Source organism: Vulpes lagopus, chromosome 2 (genome assembly GCF_018345385.1).
Source record: "Vulpes lagopus strain Blue_001 chromosome 2, ASM1834538v1, whole genome shotgun sequence".
Lineage (NCBI taxonomy): Eukaryota > Metazoa > Chordata > Mammalia > Carnivora > Canidae > Vulpes > Vulpes lagopus.
Genome location: NC_054825.1, coordinates 39,960,126 through 39,980,040, shown reverse-complemented (window position 1 = coordinate 39,980,040; position 19,915 = coordinate 39,960,126). Strand labels below are relative to the sequence as shown.

Genomic DNA, 19,915 nt, shown 5'->3' with positions numbered 1-19,915 from the left:
CCATATGCTGCTCTCTCTAAAAAAGCAAACAAACAAAAAAACAAGTCCTGGAATATTATGTACTGCAAGATGCCCCCCCCTTTTTTTTACAGTAAGAGCACCTATAAATAAACAATGTACTTTTAAAAATACACACAAATACAGAAGGAAAAGAAGGAAAAGTACAAGATCCAGAAGAGTGGTAGTCAGTTGGAGGAGACAGCTGAGGGAAGCAGGAGGAATAAATGGGTAGATGTGAACTATTGGAGTTGTCCTTTCCTCATGTCAAGCAGTGGGCTCCCACACGGTTATTATGACATACATAAACACAATAAAACAGGCCATGACAGGATAATGATGAGCATCCTGAGCCAAGAATTCTCACTTATCCAATTCTGAGCACCTGAGGTCCATTAGAAAGCTAATAACATAGTAATCAAAGAAATAATAGAGAGAATGACAAAATCTAAAAGCTGGTTCTTCGAAGAGTCTAATAAAAGAGACAAACCTCCAGAATGGTAGTGAGATAAAAGGAGGAAAAACAAAAAAACAATCTTAGAAATATAAAGGAACACAATCAGTCAAAATGGAAATAATCATGTGAAAATAAGATGAGTAAGTTTTTGCCAATAAACTTGAAAATCTGGATAAAGTGAAACATTTTCTACAGAAATATAACAATAAAAGTAACACAAAAGGAATGAAAATGCAGAATAGATTTGTATCTATTTCTTTAAGTAGAATCAATAGTTGAAACTATTCCACAAATACAGACATACACAGTAAAACAGGTGGGTTCTTCCAAAACTTCTAGGAATAGATAACCTTATGCAAATTTCTCCAAAGAACTGAAAGAGCAGGAAACCTCTCCTAACTCAATATATGTTCTAAATGAGAATAGTACATAAATGGAAAGTCTTACTTCAGATTCGTTTATGAACACAGATGCAATACCCTACATAAAATAGCGGCAAACAGAATCTAACAGTATATTCAAAAATAGTAGCAAAGTAGGATTTATCACAGGAACACAATGAGAGCAGAGCAGTTTGCTTTATCATATGAAAAGATCGAGGGAAGAAATAAAATAACAATCATTGATTGTGATAATACTCAACATCCATCTGTGATTAGGATCCATATGGAAAAAGATAGAATTAGATTCCTAGCTCACATCCTCCACAAAACAAGTGATTTTTTTTGAAGACATGAATATGAAAAATAAAACTTTAAATGAAAATACAGATGATTTTTATAACTTTGGGGAGAGGGAATGATTTTATAAACATAGCATAATATACTCAAACTGTAAATAAAGAGACTGATAGCTGAAAACTTCTCTGATAAGAGATACATCATACAAAGTAAAAACACAAGCCATTCAGAGGTAACTTTTGTAACATACCAATAAAAGATATCTAGACTATGTAAGTCCTAAAATCAGTAAGAAAAGGGTAATAGAAATAAGCAAATGATATAAATAGGCAATTCACAGAAAAGGAACTTGATGAACAGTATCTTGAGCAAACAAAAAGTTGTTCAATCTTTCTAGTAAAGGGAGAGATGAAAATAAAACAATGAGATACAATTTCAATATCTGTCCATTTAAAATACATTTTAAATATGTGTTGCCACTTAACTAGATTTATTCAATGAACATAGGTAAGTGTCCAAAAATGTAAGTTTTTCGCCATGGCACAATCCTACAACAAAACCACTCACAGTGATTCAACTGCCTTGGCATTTGATAAGTGAATTTGTTGATGACTGGCAAAAATGACCCCAAGGCCACATAATGAAGAGTCTCAACTCAGAATTCCTGAGTATGCAGGTCAAGGGAGGAGGTTGCCGCTGGTTAGATATGACATTATTTGCCTATTTTTCATTTAGGAATTTGCTACAACAAATAAAATATGTACCTCCTTTGAGTTACAAGAAAAGAGATTACTTAGCACCATTCTGTAACCATGAAATGAAGAAATTTTCTATGATTAAAAGAACAAAGTCTTTAAAAAGAATATTAATCATTTCTATGTGCTCATCATAGAAGCTCTATTTCTGAATTTAAAACATTACTCAGTATTTGCTTAAGAATCACATTTTGGCAATATGGCTTTGTCATATTAAAGTTCTACTAGAAAAACTAAGACATCTTTTAATGCTGTTTTAACATCAAAGTAAAAACAAATAAAATAGATACCCTTTTTGGATGTATAAATGTCTTCTAAACCTAACAAGTATTGGCAAGGGTGAAGCTCTCATAAAGTGCTGGTGGAAGAGTAAATCAGTATGACTATAGGGAGCACTTTGTTAGTTCATAAGACAAACTGAAAATACAACCCCACAACTAGACGTCTGTCTTGGAAAAGCCCTTGCATTTGTGCACAAGGAATCAGGGACTATGCTGTTCACAGTATTATTCCTGATTATAGCAAAAAATGCCTATCAGTAAGGAATTAGATCACAATGGAATATTATGCAACAGTTAAGATGAACAAACGAGCAATGCATGACCAACACGGACCTAATCTCAAGAGCATAGTGTGTGAAAAAGTAAGTTGCACAAAATATGCACAGAATGACACTATTCTGTTTAATATTTTTTCTAAAAAAAATACTCTATTAGTGTATGGCTAGATATATAATCAAAGAATAAAAATATGTTTGGAATAACATATGCCAACTTTAGAAGATTAATACATCAACATCAGGTATCTAGTTACTTCAGGGAGAGGAAGTGAAAAGGAATTGAGATGGTAGGTTCCTTTTGTCACATTTATTTCTTTAAGAAAAAAAGATCTAAAACAGGTTTTGTATAATCTTCATATTGGCAAAAGCTGGGCAAAATATCATTTAATTCTGCCTTCATGAAAGAGCATAACTTAAAAGGTATGTTAAAAAGTGTAAGTAAAAGAAAAAAAAAGTGTAAGTAAAAGGTACTTCACTGAAAACTAGTAACTTAGAAATAGGGGAAATCCAGAGGAGAAAATCACCATACAAATGAATATTTATCCTCAGGAATGAGAAGCTTGACAAGGCTGGGAGCCAACATATCTGAAGAAACAGGTGAGCCGTAAGGCAGGGAGTTATCAGGCTGGAGGGAGGGGATGCAGTTGGAAGCCCTATTAAAATATTACTTTCCCATCTTGACATCTTAGTGTGTTTGAGGTTCCAAATTGTGGTTCTTAAATGGAGGAGGAAACCTCCTTTTTAATGCAAATTAAAATTATTCTAAAATGTGACTATTATAAAAACATGATTAATGAAGAAGGATTTTAAACCTACTTTGTCCTCTTAAAGGCAGAACAGTTATTTACATCGTTCCTCTGCCTCTTTTCCATGATGCAGACCCATTTTACAGGGTGTACAATTGTGTCTCATGATTTCTTAACAGTAAAATGTGTTGTCCCGCAGTTGCCAGGGTCTCTGCAGCCATTCTCCCAGGGGGATGTTCCGTGCACTCCCAGTGTCACCCAGGGCATGGGTTTTCCATTCCTGGGTGCCCCGGATTTAGCTCTGTCCCAGCACCAGCAGTCTCACCAACTCAAGTGCAGCTGTATGAAGCTGTTTTCCTGATTTTGTGGGTTTAAAAATGGAGCTTTGGTGGTTTTGATGACTAGTTTGGACCCATGAAAAAAACCAAAAGGAGATGAGCCGGCAATGCAAAAGAGAAAGGAAGAAGTGTAAGAGCGAGAGCTGGTGCTCTAAATTTGAAATAAAACCTCATTTTACGAGATAAGCCAGGAAAGTGTCCAGAAGTAAGGAAGGCCCGAGGTACCGCGGTCCCTTTCAGGACCATCTTCTCCAACAAGATTGCCCTGGAGGTATCTGCCTCTAGGGGCAAAGGGCGAAGGAACTAAAATGAATAGCCACAGTTGCAAATGTCTAACTCCCCCACACCATTTCTGCCCAAGGCAGAAGAGTAACACCCCTATTTTTCCTTTTTTTTTTTTTTAAGATTTTATTTATTTACTCATGAGACACAGAGAGAGGGAGGCAGAGACACAGGCAGAGGGAGAGGCAGGCTCCATGCAAGGAACCCGATGTGGGACCCGATCCCCCACCTTCAGGATCATTCCCTGAGCCAAAGAGAGTTGCTCAATTGCTGAGCCACCAAGGAGTCCCAACCCCTAGTTTTCCTAATTTGCATGGATATTTTCCAAATTACAGTTAGAGCCTAAGGTCAAGGTTACCAGAGCCAGTGGACCACACACCACTCCAGCCTCCTCCCTCTTCTTGCCCCTAGTGGGCCAAACTAAGCAGGAGTGACCTGGTCCTCCCCGATTGCCATGAAAAACAAAAAGGAAGCATGTTTGTAGAGGTCCTTCTGTAATGCTTACAAGGTTGAGGGTGCCACATTCTTTGTGAAATAGAAAAAGATAAATGGTGGTGGCCAATATTAGAAACAGAGTTTCTCAAACCAAAGTACAAACTAAGGTGCTGCCTTTTCTCCCACTAGAAGCAGAGGGTTCTAACAAGCAACTTGAAATTCTTGACAGTGACAATACTAATGAGATGCATTAGTTGCAAAGATGAATTTGTTTTAAACTCAGGGCGATCCAAAGCAAAAATCTAAATTGAAGCTGGGTTCCAGCCTTTTTTGTCAAATCTGATATTCACAATATCGGTAAAAGAAATATGCAGAACAAAGCTTTTCAAATCTGAAATCTACAATACACAAAAGAGGAAATATGTAAAATATAAGGTTTGGGGCAGGGGTTTCCAGCACTCTTGTTGAGTTGGTCTTACTAGGGGACAGGTGGTCATAGAACTATGAAGAGCTTCTTCTGTTAAAAGGGACTGAGATTACCTGTCTTGTTAGATTCTTCACCTCCAAAATTTCATTTCTATGTTTAGTGAAAAATATTTTCCATTTACTCTCAGGCTACTTGCTCAGCAAAATGAAATTTTCATTCTCCAGAAAAAAAAAATTCAAAATTATACTCCAACCAATAATTTGAGTATTGAAACATATCCAATAGACTAAAAATGTTAGTGACATTCTTCGCCTGTAGATAATTACTTAGTTTGCATTCACTTCAGACACTTGTGCCAGTGGAGGTATAAAATATCCCCTTGGTGTGCCTGGCTCATCACCTTCCCTTCCCTCTCTGCATAAATGAAGTCCCAGAGATTTAACAGCAGAGGACACTGAATGGGAAAGTGAAATTCAACTTCTGAAAGAATCTTTCCCACTTGGGCAGTAAATTAAGATTCAGATAAAAAATATGTTCTAAAATGACTCTCATGAATTAAGTGTTAATACACTTAGGTTAAAGAAGTTAAAGCAGAGTCATTATATGAAGACTGAATCAAATGGTAGACTGAGCGTAAATGCTTGACACTCTTTCCCAACAAAATATATATACACATATAAAAACAGTCATATATAGTTGTATTAGATATATATATATCGATAAACATTGGAAAATGAGTAAAGGAAGGCCACTATGAATCAGAAATTATGAAGCATCTCTGAAGGGCAGACACAATGGAATGAGAAGGCAAACTCAGATGGAACAGGTGGTGGCTGCCAAGGTGGGAGTGGCCGGGTGCTGAGCCCACCGGCAGCAGGAGGTCACTGGAGTACCAAAACAGCAAGCTGCAGCGCTGGGGTTCAAGAAAATGAGTTGGCTAGAAGAAATGAAAGGAGATTAAAGATAATTAACATACTTGAGGGATAAGAGAGCCTAATGCATTCATGACCAAGGAGTAGACTATTAGGAAAGAAGGACCAATGACAAACTTCAGAGATGAACAATATATTGTGAAATTAAAAGAAACATCAACAATCAATTTAATGAGCCTAAGGACCAAAGTGAAACATTCACCCTGTTGGGCTGGCTGAGAGACAGGGGCACCCAACCGGGCGGACATCTCAAACCGGGTCAAAATGGCTCATCTTCCCGCCAAGGCAGCCCTGACCACCGCCTCATCTCCAGTAAATCGAAGCCTAGACAGGAAACCCAAACCTTCCATCCAGGACTTTCCAGCCGGGGACCACCCCCATCGTCTGTACTATCCCCACCCCCAGCCAATCACCTAGGGACATGGTGTTCCCTTGCCTAATTTGGCAAGGGAGCCACCCGGATCCGGACCGGAACCAATGAGACTTAAAACCCCACACCTCAACCCCCCGCCCCCAGACTCGGGCCACCTCTCCGAGGCACGGAACCTCGCAGGGAGCGCTCCCCGTTAAAAGCACTTCATTTGGGGAATATAAGTAATAGTGAAAGGGAATAGAAGGGAAGGGAAAAGAAATGTTGGGAAATATCAGAAAGGGAGACAGAACACGAAGACTCCTAACTCTGGGAAACGAACTAGGGGTGGTGGAAGGGGAGGAGGGCGCGGGGTGGGGGTGACTGGGTGATGGGCACTGAGGGGGGCACTTGACAGGATGAGCACTGGGTGTTTTTCTGTATGTTGGTAAATTGAACACCAATAAAAAATTAATTTAAAATAAATAAATAAATAAATAAAAGCACTCTGGAACCTACTGCCTGGCTCTGCTGTTATTTGTTTTTGTTTTATTTTGTTTTGTTTTGTTTTGTTTTGTTTTTAATTTCTCCGCCATTCATTTGGAAAAAGCCTAACACACCCAAAGGTTTCAAACCCAAAGTTTTACAAGCATTCCATCAAATGTTCATATAATTCCCAGGTGGTATGAACTCCTCTTAGAACAAGGTGAGAAGTGTGTCAATTCATTTTCCAAAAGCAGAATAACCTTTACACACACACAAGTGTACACGCATAGAGAGCACATCAAAAAGTGAGAGAAAAAACTATAGAGCAAATTCCCTTATAAACCAAAGGGTTACAAGCAAAGTATTAGCCAGCTGAACATTAAGGAGGGCATGTAATGTAATGAGCGCTGGGTATTATATAAGACTGATGAGTCACTGAACTCTACCTCAGAAAATAATAATATGCTATATGTTAATTGAATTTACTTTTTTAAGATTTTATTTATTCATTCATGAGAGACAGAGATGGAGGCAGAGACATAGACAGAAGGAGAAGCAGGCTCCATGCAGGGAGCCCAATGTGGGACTCAATCCCAGGACCCTGGGATCATGACCTGAGCCAAAGGCAGATGCTCAGCCGCTAAGCCACCCAGGCATCCCTGTTAATTGAATTGAAATTTAAAAAAAAAAATGAGGAGTGTTTGGGTGGCTCAGTCAGTTAAGCATCTGTCTTTGGCTCAAGTCATGATCTCTGGGTCCTGGGATTGAGCCCTGCATCAAGCTTCCCACTCAGCAGGGAGTCTGCTTTCTCTCTCTCCCTCTGCCTCTCCTCACCACTCATTCTCTCTCTCTCTCTCAAAAAAAAAATATATCTTTTAAAAATTGCAAAAACAAAACCAAAGCAATAAAACCCCAAAGTATTAGCCAGCAGAAACCATCAATATATTAAAAGCAAAATATATCATGACCCAGTTGGGATCTCCCACCTCTAACCCAATATTGAGAACATCCCCGGAATGACTGAATGAGTTGATTCAACAAAAACTAGATCTACCGTATTAATCCACTTCAGAATGTTAGCAGATTAAAGAAAGTATCATCTCAGTAAATGCAGAAAATGCAACTGAAAAATTAAACATTTGTTCTTAATAAAAACAATTTGCAAGCTAGGAATAGGAATAAAAGTTCTTAACTCATTAAAAAGGGTCAACCAGAAACAGCGCAAATATGGTTAACATATGGAAAGTGTTCCTCATTCAAGTAGGAACAAGACACACTAATCACCATTCCTGATTAACACTGGGCTAGAAGAACCACGTAAGTAAGAAAATAATAAGAGGTAATAGTATTGAAAGGCAAGAGACAATCCTGACATTATGTGTAGATGATATTTGGAATACCTAGAATATATGAGAATCAGCTGTCAAAATCCTAGAACTATAAAGATAATAGTAACAACCACACAATAATAACAGCTAACACACACAGCCCTTATTTTTGTGCCAGGCACTATTGAAAATCCTTTATACTAACATGACTAAACAGAAAATGTCATAGTTTCAGCAATGTAACAGATAGGATCACCTAAAAGTCTTTGGAAATAAGAAATGTTCTATGATGTAAAACCAGAGCTCTTTGCAAAGTGAACTGCCAGAGCCCACAACTGAAAAAGAAACTGAAAAACAGGGGCACCTAGGTGGCTCAGTGATTGAGTCTCAGGGCATGATCCAGGGATCCCGGGACCGAGTCTGGTATCAGGTTTCCAGTGGGGAGCCTGTTTCTCCCTCTGCCTGTGTCTCTGCCTCTCTCACTGTGTCTCTCTCATGAATACATAAATAAAATCTTGAAGAAAAGAAACTGAAAAACATAGAGTAGTACATGCTTACCATAAAGTGCTGCTTCTGAAATCTAGAAGTTTGGATTTAACACCAAAGCATGGATGAGAGACCAGGAGGCAGAACAGGACCCCTATATATAGCTCCGATTCTTAGAGAAACAAAGGCTTCTCCTGGCATAGAGAAACTTTTCTGTTTGAGTCCAGATTCTTTTTTTTTTTAAGATTTTATTTATTTATTCATGATAGTCACACAGAGAGAGAGAGAGAGGCAGAGACACAGGCAGAGAGAGAAGCAGGCTCCATGCAGGGAGCCCGACGTGGGATTCGATCCCGGGTCCCCAGGATCGCGCCCCGGGCCAAAAGCAGGCGCCAATCCACTGCGCCACCCAGGGATCCCTGAGTCCAGATTCTTAGTGGGGAATTTTTTTCCTTCATACCTCACCCCTACACCTGCCCACTGAGAATTTATAACTATATGCTCACATGGGGTTCAAATTTACACTACCATGTGATCCAGGAAACTGCAAACCAAGAAAATAACACAAAAATTGGTCCCAGGCTGGTAGTATCAGAGGACATCAGCAAATGTGAAGCCACACTGGTGAGGCATGGCTTACACCCACAGATAAGTCAGTCCCTCTGAAGATGACTCACATCCAACACTGCAAGCACACACAAAACAACCTACTATGGGGGAGAGCCAACAGACATAACACGGAACAGGATGAATACCAAGAACCCCAGCCATCACAGTAATGAGATGGAGATTCTAAAACAATGGTTTAAAATTACTAGCTGGAAGAGAAAAATTCAAAGAGAAAATTATTGTGGAACAAAATCAGGAAGTTTTGGGGGTGGGGAGCAACTTTAGAAATCAAAATTATAGTTTTAAAACTAAAAATACAGTTACAAAATTAAAAAACTAAAAATGCAATGGATGAATTAAATAGAAAATTAGAAAGAAAGAGTCCCAGAAGGATGGGAATAGAGAAAACTGGGGAGATGCACATTCAAGGAAATAATCCTACAGTTTTCCAGAATTACTGAAAGATACAAATCCTCAAATTCAGGAAGCATGAGATTCATGTATGATCAAAATAAATCCACACACATCAAAGCGAAATGCAGAATACCAATGACAAAGAGGTGATATCCACAAAGGAACAACTTGGAAAACTTAAACAAAATGCACAGTTTTTCAGAAAAATGCAACTTATTGAACACCTGGAAACATTTTAAGTACACAATTCAGTGGCCTTTAGTACATTCACAATGTTGTGCAACCACCAACTCTATTTAGTTCCAAAACATTTTAATCACCCAAAAAGAGATCTGTGTACATATTAAGTGGTCACTCCACATCACTCCCTTACTTACTCCCAGCCTCTGGTAACTTCCAATCTACATGTTTCTCTATCGACTTCTTGTCTATTCTGGACATTTCATATAAATGATCATACAATTATATTTAGGATCATACAATTATATTTAGTCTTTTGCGTCTGCTTCTGTCACTTAGTATGATATTTTTGAGGTTCCAGCCATGTTGTAATGTGTATCATGCCTTTATTCTTTTTCATGGCTGAACAATATTCCATGGTATGGGTATACTACATTTTACTTATCTATTCATCCATTCTTCTTTACTGTTTTCTTTTGCATTGAATGAATATTTTGTGAAGTAGTATTTTAAGTTCATTCATGATTTTTTCACTATCTTTTTAGTTATTTTTTTCGAGGTTGCTTTCAGATTTAGCATATACCTCTTATCAGGATCTGTTATAGTTTTTTTCTAGCTTAATTCCAATAATATATAGAAACATTACTCCTATATTGCCTTCTCATTTTTTTGCAGCATTATGGTTATACACATCTATTAATGTTGCAAACCCAACATTACAGTGTTGTAACTATTATTTTGTCACCTGTCATCATTTCATTAGCCTGTTACAGCTTTGCTCCCCTCACCTCCTTTGCAGTTATTGGCAACTGTAGTTACAGATGTACTACATTTCTGTATGTTATAGGCTCAACAATACACTATACACATATTATTTTTTACAGTTGCTTTTTTAATCAGCTTAGAGGAAAAATATGCATTTACAATGTATTTTATAATAACATGATTACTTTTACTGAAACTGTTTATGTAGATTTGCATTACTATCTGAATCCCTTGCTTTCAGCCTGAAGAACTTCTGTTAGTATTTTTTTGTTAGGGCTGCTAGGAAAAACCATTCTCCATTTTTATCTGGAAAGCCCTGTATTTCATTTTTGAATATTTTTACTGGATATAGGATTCTTGATTGATAGGTTTTTTCTCTTTGAGCACTTTGAGAGTTATCCCTGCATTCTAACCTCTATTGTTTCTTCTGAGAAGTTGTTAATCTTACTGAAGTTCCCTTGTAAATAATGCATCATCTTTCACTTGCTATTTTCAAGGTGTTCCCTTTGTCTTTGATTTCAGAATGTTTACTATGATGTGTCTGTGGGTCCCTTTGTGCTTATCCTGCTTGGAGTTCCTTGAGCTTCATGGAGATTTCTCAAAAAACTTGGGAAGTTTTCAGCCATTATTTGTTTATTTTTCTTCTTTCTTTCCCCTCTCCTTCTGGCACTCTCATGCATACATTGGTGCACCTAATGGGGTATTGTTCTTCTGAGGCTGTGTACATTTTTTCTTCATTTTCTTCCCTGTTCTTTGGATAGCATCATGATCTCTACCAATCTATCTGCAAGTTGGCTGAATCTTTCTCCTGACAGTTCAAATTTCCTCCTGAGCCCATCTAGTGAATTTTTAATTTGTTGTACTTTTTAATTCCATAAACTTAAGTTTCTGCAACTTGGAGCTGGAGGGAATGAAAAAGGCTAGCAGCATGCCCCTCTCAGTGAGATATTGTATCCCTTGGGGACTGCTGGAGGGAACCTAACCCTTCAGGCTAAACCCACCTGGAATACCGTATCTGTCATCACATCTGAAGTGGGAGAAGGCAGGGAAAGAATGGATTATGGCTAAAGAATCACAGATTCTTGCTGTTTTTAACACGATTTAGTAGCTTTTCTTGACTGTCTCTTCATTTGCAGTATGTCCTTAGGATTATTTCCAGAAACACTAAAGGATTTGGGGGGAGGCGGATGTCTTTTAATATTTTGCCCAGTTATTTGCCATTCTGCTTTCTGAATGGCAAGTCCATGTAGTTCCTCACACCGCCATTATGGAAGTGGAAGTCTAAAAGACATTTGATTGTGTACTTTATGACACTAAGATATCTAAAGGAGAAAACTACACAATTAAATCAGTGGTGAGGAAAAAGCATTTAATAAAATTCAACACTGGATTTAGGACTGGAAAGGGCATTTCCTTAACCTGATAAGGAGCATCTGCTACAAAATAACAGCAACTGCATAGTTAATGGTAAAACTTTATAAGTTTATCTTTCACATAAGAAATAAGACAAAGAGGCCAACTGTTGCCATTTATATTCATTACCATATTGGAGGTATATAAAGTATGTAAGTATTGGAATAGAAGAAACGCAATTGTCATTATTTGCAGCTGACATGAATGTTACATGCAGGACAATTTATAGACTATTAGGATTAGTAAAATAATTTAGCAAGATTGCTAGATACACACCAATATGTAAAATCAACAGTAGTCTTATGAACTAGAAAATGTCTTTTAAATGTCATTTACTATAGCAATCAAAACTGTAGGATAATTAGACATAAATGTAAGATGTGCATGACTTTATTATAAGGGGAAGATATAGTGGAATTATGTCTTCATAATAGATATGTATTAAAAATGCCCTACCCATAGATGAGAAACTCAAGATCATAAACAATCCTCCCCAAATAATCTGTATAATTACAATTTTGAAAACAAGAATCTAAATGTGACGTGATCCCAAAAATTTACATGGAACCAGGAACTAAGGCATTTTTGGAAGATGAGGGGAATCGTTCCACCATATGTGATAGCCAATTATAAAGCTACAATGATTAAAACTGGGTCATTGGCAAAGTTAGATAACTGAATCAATTTAACAGAATATAGAGCTCAGAAATACTCCCATAGTTACATGAAAGTTGGATATAATCATAGAAATAGCTTCACAAATCAGGAGGGAAAAATGGGATATATTTTTTTAAAAAGGTGTTAGGAAAAATAACTTTCCATATGGAATTTACAAGTGAATTTATGAGAATGTAATCATGACCTTGGGTTAGGAAAGGACTTTTAAATAGGGAAACGAAACATGGAAAAGACTGAGTTCAACTATACTTGATTTAAAACTTCTATATGATAAATGACATCATATGCAAAGTAGATACATGAATGTTCTATTTCCCCACATTCTTATGTAAGAAAGATTCCCCCAACCAAAACTAAAAATCTATAAAATACCTGGGAATAAGCCTAATATGAAATGTGGCAAGACCTTTATGAAGAGTCATTAAAATTTTATCAAAGAATATAAAATACTTTAGTAAAATGAGACCTATCATGATCCTAATGGGAAAAATTGTATTAATTTGAATAAGTCGATTATCCTCAAATCAATGAATAAACTGATGCAATCCTAATCAAAAGAGCAACACAATCTTAGTAACATAACAAACTGATTCTAAGATTCACCTGGAACAAGAAATACACAAGACAATGGGGGCAGAGGCAGGAAGGACTAGGAATCTGACTGTAGACAGCAAAACAGTACAAAGTCAGTCAGTGAAGAGTATGGTTGGGAGAATAGACATCTGGATCCATTGTCCAGGAAGAGACAACTTAGCATACAATAGACTTGACATTTCAGACGGAGAGAAGAATGAAGAATGAAAAGCTTCAATAATAATTGGGATGATTGCCTTTTCATTTTGTTTGGGGGGAGGGACCCTCAAATATTTATAAGCAATTATAAAACTAGACAAATGTGATGTGCACAGGCAATACTCAAAAATACCTACAACTGGCCCCAAAACATGCAAATGTTTGGTTTTATAAGTAATCAGGGAAACTGAAGTTCAAACAAGGTATTTTCAACTACAAGATTGGTTAAAAACAAAACAAAAACAAAGATCTCTCGAGTTCGATGGTTGGCAAGACTGTGGAGAATGGGTCTTCTTATGGAATGTAAGTGGAAGGAAGCAGTTTCATTACATCCATTAAAATTAAAAATCTGTCACTTTTTCACTATGTGGAATTTAAGAAACAAAACAGATGAACATAGAAGAACGGAAGGAAAAATAAGATGAAAACAGAGAGGGAGGCAAACCATAAGAGACTCAACTATAGGAAACAAACTGAGGAGGTGGATGGGGGGATGGGGTAACTGGGTGGTGGGCATTAAGGAGGGTACTTGAAGTAACTTGCACTGGGTGTTGTATACAAATGATGAATTACTGAATTCTACCTCTGAAACCACTAATACAGTATATGTTAATTAAATCAAAATTATAAAACCTTTTTAAAAAAATTTAAAATATATGTATCATTTTTAATCCAGCAGCTCCGTGAAGGTAGAGATATAATTGCAGGGATGAAAAGATGTCTTGTATGTAAATGAAAAGCTAGCTGCAAAACAGTAAGGATGATACAAATCCCATCTACATTAAATCACATACATAAAGCAAAGCTAGTTCGGTAATAAAAGAGACTCCAAAAGACAGTGGTTTAAGCAAGTCAGGAATTTATTTTGGTCTTAAATAACAGGTAGAAGGAAAGCAGCTCAAGGCTGGCAGGCCAGCTTCTCCAGTCTCAACACACCACCTCTGTAGCTTCCATATCACTGCTTAAGCTCCCCCTGGAATCTCACCCAAAAAGGAGCATACCCCACTCCCTTATTTAAGGGCCCATTCTGGAAGTTCCACGTATATCCCACTGCCCAGTCACGGGGCCACAATTAACTCTAAGGGAGGCAGGAAAGTGGAGTCTTCAGCTGAGCAGCCATGCATCCAGGTAAAACTCCAGAACCTTGTTAGTGAAGGAAGGAGGTGTATTTGCAAATACATGGCAAACAGCCTGAAAGAACACACACTGAATAAAATCCTTATCTCTGGAATGGGAGCAGGAACAGTGAGGAGGCAAAGTACTGCCTGAAATTTTTAAAACAGTGATAGTATATTCATGTATGAACTAAGGAAGTCTTAAAATTTCACAAAATTTAAAATCCTTTACTGTAGCTTGGTACCAATATAACACGCTACTACATTAAATCTATCTACATTGTACAAAGCTTTTAAAGTTCCAGAAAGTGGATTCTATCTAAATGAATAAGTTACTCTCTATCATCTATCTATGGTAGTTACTCTCTACCATCTTCCTCTAAGCCTATCTACCTTGGAGGCATGATGACAATCTTGATACATGTCCACACTGAGACACAAGCAGGGCAGCAACCTGCCCAAGGTCTCAGCATGTTGGTGGCAGAGCAGAGACACAAACTAAGGTGAGGACCACCCTGCTTTTACTGCATCATAGCTTTTGATGGTATTTTCTATTGGATGAGAAGCCTGCAACTTCTCTCACTCAGTAGAGTTCAGATTTCAGACAGAAAGATAATGAACTGCATTCAATCTGAGAATAGGGGGAAAGCAATTTTCTTACAGGCTAATGATCACAAAAATAAAAATAAAAAAAGAATTTCCCAGAAACAAAACAGTCATGAGTTTTGACTCCCTCCTGAGCCAAATTCTCAAGTTTAGAATTTATTGAGCTGTTTAAAAATCCCTTCTATGACTTCTAGATAATGACAGCAAACAATAATAGAATCTTCTTCCTCTAATATATCACTCTAAATACAGAATAAAATGAGTAAGCCAGAATTCAAAAAAAAGCAGCAGAAAATCCTGGTGAGAATCATGACTCTATGACACATCCTGCCTACAGGGAGGGCTCTTTGGCCCAAGCTATTTAACAAAATCTCAAAATGGAGAGGTAAAACATAAATCCTCCAACCAGAGCGGCATGGTCCCCAGCAGAGGCTTTTCCCAATCCCCAAATCCAAATCCCTTCTCTCTGGGTCACAGGGAAGAGTATACAAATATGGACAGAGCTGCTCGTCTGCAACATAAGTAAACGGCTTGGGAGGAAGGTAAGCATGATACAGAAAAAGCAGAGCGGAAAAATAGCATGCGAGAGAGAACCCAAGGAACAAACTGCACTGTAACATCTCTAGAAAAAATTTAAACAATGTAATGAATTTAAGAAAACAAGACTTCAGAGCTGATAAAACAATAAGGAAACGAGAAAATCAAGGCTAAGGGAACAAAGTAAGGATCAAAACAATACCATCACAGAACTATAAATACATAAGCAATAGCCAGAAAACAGCTGAAAACCAAACCTCTAGAACAGGATAGTCACAGTGAAAGCAAAGGACAACTGGAAAGAAGATAATACATAAGGAGAACAACAGTCCCCAATACAAAGTAATCAGCATCCGTAGAAAAGCAAACAATAAATAAAATTTAAAACACTCAAAGTCATCTCCCTGCGGGTCAGCAGAGAGCACGGGCCCCAACAGCGGTCACTACAAGGCAACCATGGCATGTTGGCTGTGGTCTAGAGTAACACTGTGTGCATATGTATGTTGGCTGTTTTGTTTTTTTGTTTTGAGGGTTTTTTTTGGCTGTTTTATTTGTACTTGCCTTTGGTTCTGCTTAAGTTTTTGTGTAGTTTTTTCAAGATAATAAATTTTATTTTCCTAAAACCAACACTCCCTGTAGCGGGGGAAAAGATGCCCTTTGTTTAAAGTAAAGCCATTATAAGCTGAGTACACTAAACCTTCTGCAAGTATAGGTCTCCTCATTTATTACCACGCTATTTCATGCCTTACTAATGAAAATATGTGCCGATTTATCAGTATCTTAAAAGGAAGAGCGTTTAAAGGCAATTAATATATTTAAAAGACAAGTCTGATTTTTTTATGGGTAGCAAATGATAAATTTAAATGTTTAAAAGCTATGCACCAAACATAAATATCTGTTATCAGATACTGGTGAACCAATTTATTGAATAGGTCTGACTGAACATAAGACATGTTTTTAGCACCAATAAAAAGAATTCTTGAGATATCTGGCCTACAAACATCTAAATGAACAGCAATGTGCTGATGGCATCTTTTGGATAAAGGAACAAATGCAATCCAAGGATTAACTGTTAGGTCCCTGATTTTATAATGCATTTAATTCATGGTGTCAAAATAAAAATATCAACCCAAGTATTTTTAAAACTTTTAAGTTTTGGAGATGAATTTCTTCTTCCTTAAAGTTTTAAATTATGAGGTAGATATCATTCAAAGTAAACATCAAATGATGCCAACTTGTTGACGAACATGATAATTAATCATAGGATTAATAATCAGAAATTTCCATTAGGAAACTGAGAATTTAAAAAATAATGTTGGTCAGCAGTATTCTGGCTTAAGTTTCCAAATTCCTTCGCCACTAGAAGTTCTATGAAAAGTACATAGATTTCTCAACAGTTGTCGAAAGACACAAGACTGTGAGGCTGACAGCTTCGATTCAAACTCCTGTAGTATCTCCTGAGTGCTTGCCTGGCCATCCACACGGGCCTGAAAAGCAATGAAGTTTCTCATTTCCACCAGCAGGTCATCGTGTTCCGTGGTGGGGGGTGGTGGAGCAGGAGCCTCTTGGTGTGCATTTTCACTTTCCAGCCGCTGTGGCAGAATCAGGTGGTTCCTAGCTCTCATTTTAGCCAACAGTGAGGATGAAGGGAGAGCCCCAGGTGAAGACTCTGTATCTTCCACTTTTCCACTGAAGTGCTCAGAAGCATTATCCTTTCCATCTTTTCTTGGGACACCATCCTGGAGAAAGAAAACCACTGCAGTGACACACCAGCTTCTAGTTCATGCTCTCACTATTTTCCCAAAGGCCCTGAGGAGCCATAAACACTTGAGCCCATGGCAATGAGGCTGCCAGGAAGGAAGGAGATGCCATGGAACAGAAAGAGACAGGGAGCAAGTCAACCACTGAAATCTACCCACCATTAAAGAACATTTCTTTAAAAAAACAAATCCCCCAAACTACACTCTTCCCTGCATCATCATTCTGTGTGGTGAGAGGTGGGGGGCAGGGTAGGGCACTGAGCCTCCCTTTGGTGGGAAAGCCAGTTCCAGGAGGCACGGGTTCTGCAGGTTTTTCCTGTCCTTCCCCCCACCCCAGGACACCCTACTCCAGGCACTGTGGGATAAGGAACAATAGCAGAGCTGTACTTCCTTCTCTTAACTTTTACATCTTTTGACACTTTCTCATCTTTTGCCCTAAAACACCACCACAATCTGATTTTTCTTCACTATCTCTAATGTTAAAAGAACACAACACGGGAAGCCGAAAAAGGTTCTCTATCCCTAAATGTGTTCATATTAATCTAAAATAGGAGTCTGAACTTGGGAGTCTTCAACTTTCATCAGTAACATAACCATTGAGCAGAAAAGACCGAAGAGAGAGCAGTGAATGATAAAGTTTGCTCTAGTCTTTACTCAGTGACGCACTCAAGGCATCCGGGGGGTTACAGGACAGGGAGAGATGGGCACAAGGCTCCAGCAGCCAGTTAATACAAACAACATTCCAGGCGGTTTTCATGACCTTCATTCTAGAGGGCAGTGCTCTGTGGAGCTGGTGTTCACCTCTGGATGGAGCAGGCTGCCTGGGCAGCAACTCACACATCACTTATTCCCTGACTTTCAGAGAGCAAAACAGAGATTCTGCTATGGAGTTGGGTTTAAGACTTTGTCTTTTACAAAGCTGTCTGGCCCTTTCAGCTTCAGATGAAAGTGCTTCATTAATCAGAGCATACAACACAAATACCAGGTGTCATTATGCCAGCGGTTTTCCTCATATCCCCATCAGGTTAAATTTTCATGGCAATTCAGTCAAATAAGTCTCACACCCAAAAATTATCAAGGCTTTCACATTACCTGGCATTTCTCCTTTGACGATGCTGAAGAAGGATGCTGCACAGAGAACTTGGAATTCCTTTTCTGACCAAATCTACTCCTAAATAAGGAAAAGAATCACACAGTAGATAAAATGTTTGCTTTTGTGATTGAGAGACAAAATTTCCCTTTCAACAACTTAATCTTCTCCTGGAAAAATTTTCTTCTGCATGATTATTCTTCCACAGCCATGCCACTCATTCCCTTCAATTTTTCTCCTTTACTCTCCTAGGAAGAGTCTCAAGTCAGAACCTCTCAATAACTTGTTCAACATATGATGGAAAGTACTGTCAAATTCGAGATAGGGAATTATTCTAAACGAGCATACCAAATAGCACAGTAGTTACTGACTGCTGAACAACGGCTGATCATCTCATTAAAGTGTAATCACTACTCTGTATCTCTTATTGTTAACATCATCTCTTAAACAAAACAATACAGTTTTCTCCCTGAAAACTCAGCTTTGGAGAGCAGGGGACAATGTAAGGAAGAACATAAGATTATAAATGTTTTTTGCCAAGTCACGCAAATCTGGCTGACCTGACCCCTCCCTGAGAGATTTTCTAGCACGCCTGCCCTGACTTTACTGCTAGCCTACATGGTCTGACCTCCTCACATGCATGGCAGAGCAGTAATGTCTTACTTTATGCCTGCTGGTGCACCAGAAATGCCCCTATGGCCCGTCCAGGTGGGAACACCAGACGATGCCCCCAGACATTGCTGACGAGAGAGCCTCAGTGCTTTCAGAGCATCCTGGGCCACTCGGTTGGCCTCTGCCTCCACCAGCACATAATCTGGATCAGCTCCATCCATGATAGCATCATGTCTCATGACACTGTGCACACCGACTAGCAAGAACAAAGGAAACAGTGACATATTATTTCAGTTTGTATACGTATTTTTTCTTCTGTATAATCTAATATATTGTGGGTAGAGAAAAAATACTGAACACTTGTAGTTATTTGCCAAGTTGACTATTATGACCCAGGAACGTTATAAATGTGATCACCACTTAGCCCTCATCACTACCCGACAAAGCACGAACTATTAACTATCCCTGTTTTATAATAATTGAAGCATAAGCCTTTGTCAACACAACTTCAACATCCTTGCTATCTGGAAAAATTTAAAGCCTTCTATTAATCAATTCTCTATTGAAGGAATAAATATAAAAATAGAAACCAGAATTATAAAATTTCTAAAAAGTAATGATCATGAAAATGCTACTTATCAGAATTTAATGCAGTTTATCTGGAAAATTCGTAGCCTTAAATATTTGTATATCAATAAAATGAAAGAATAAAAACAAATGAATTAAATTTCCAAGTCAAAGATTCTTATAAAAACTGAGCCAAAAAACTCAACAAAACACAACAAAAACAAAAGCACAAGGAATAAAGATAAAAACAAAAATAAGAGAACAACCCTAGATCTAATTAATAAATTAAAATAGTTTATTTTTTAAAAAATCACAAAATAGACAAACCACTAGCTTAACCTGACCAAAAAAGGGTTGGTGGAAATACTAAAAGTCAGAAATGACAAGGGAGAAATTATCTTGAAACAGAAGCAAATTTTAAAAAATTATTATAAGAATATTTTTAATGCCTCTGTGCAAATAAACTTGAAAACTAGACAAAAGAGATCATTTCCTAGGGAAACAGGCTAGTAACAGCAGG

The 19,915-nt window shown here is 37.8% G+C and overlaps 1 protein-coding gene across 2 annotated transcripts in view; it reads right to left on the bottom strand.

Moving 5' to 3' along the window:
• Positions 1–16,272: 16,272 nt before the first annotated feature.
• ERCC6 (ERCC excision repair 6, chromatin remodeling factor) overlaps positions 16,273–19,915 on the bottom strand; it is a 71,470-nt gene continuing 67,827 nt past the window's right edge. For both annotated transcript variants that reach the window (XM_041742791.1, XM_041742792.1), the window contains 3 exons: positions 18,880–19,084; positions 18,219–18,297; positions 16,273–17,105 (listed from right to left, as the gene is read on the bottom strand). In XM_041742791.1, coding sequence (XP_041598725.1) covers positions 16,686–17,105; positions 18,219–18,297; positions 18,880–19,084 — 704 coding nt within the window. In that variant the 3' untranslated portion in view covers positions 16,273–16,685. The remainder of the gene's footprint in view (positions 17,106–18,218; positions 18,298–18,879; positions 19,085–19,915) is intronic.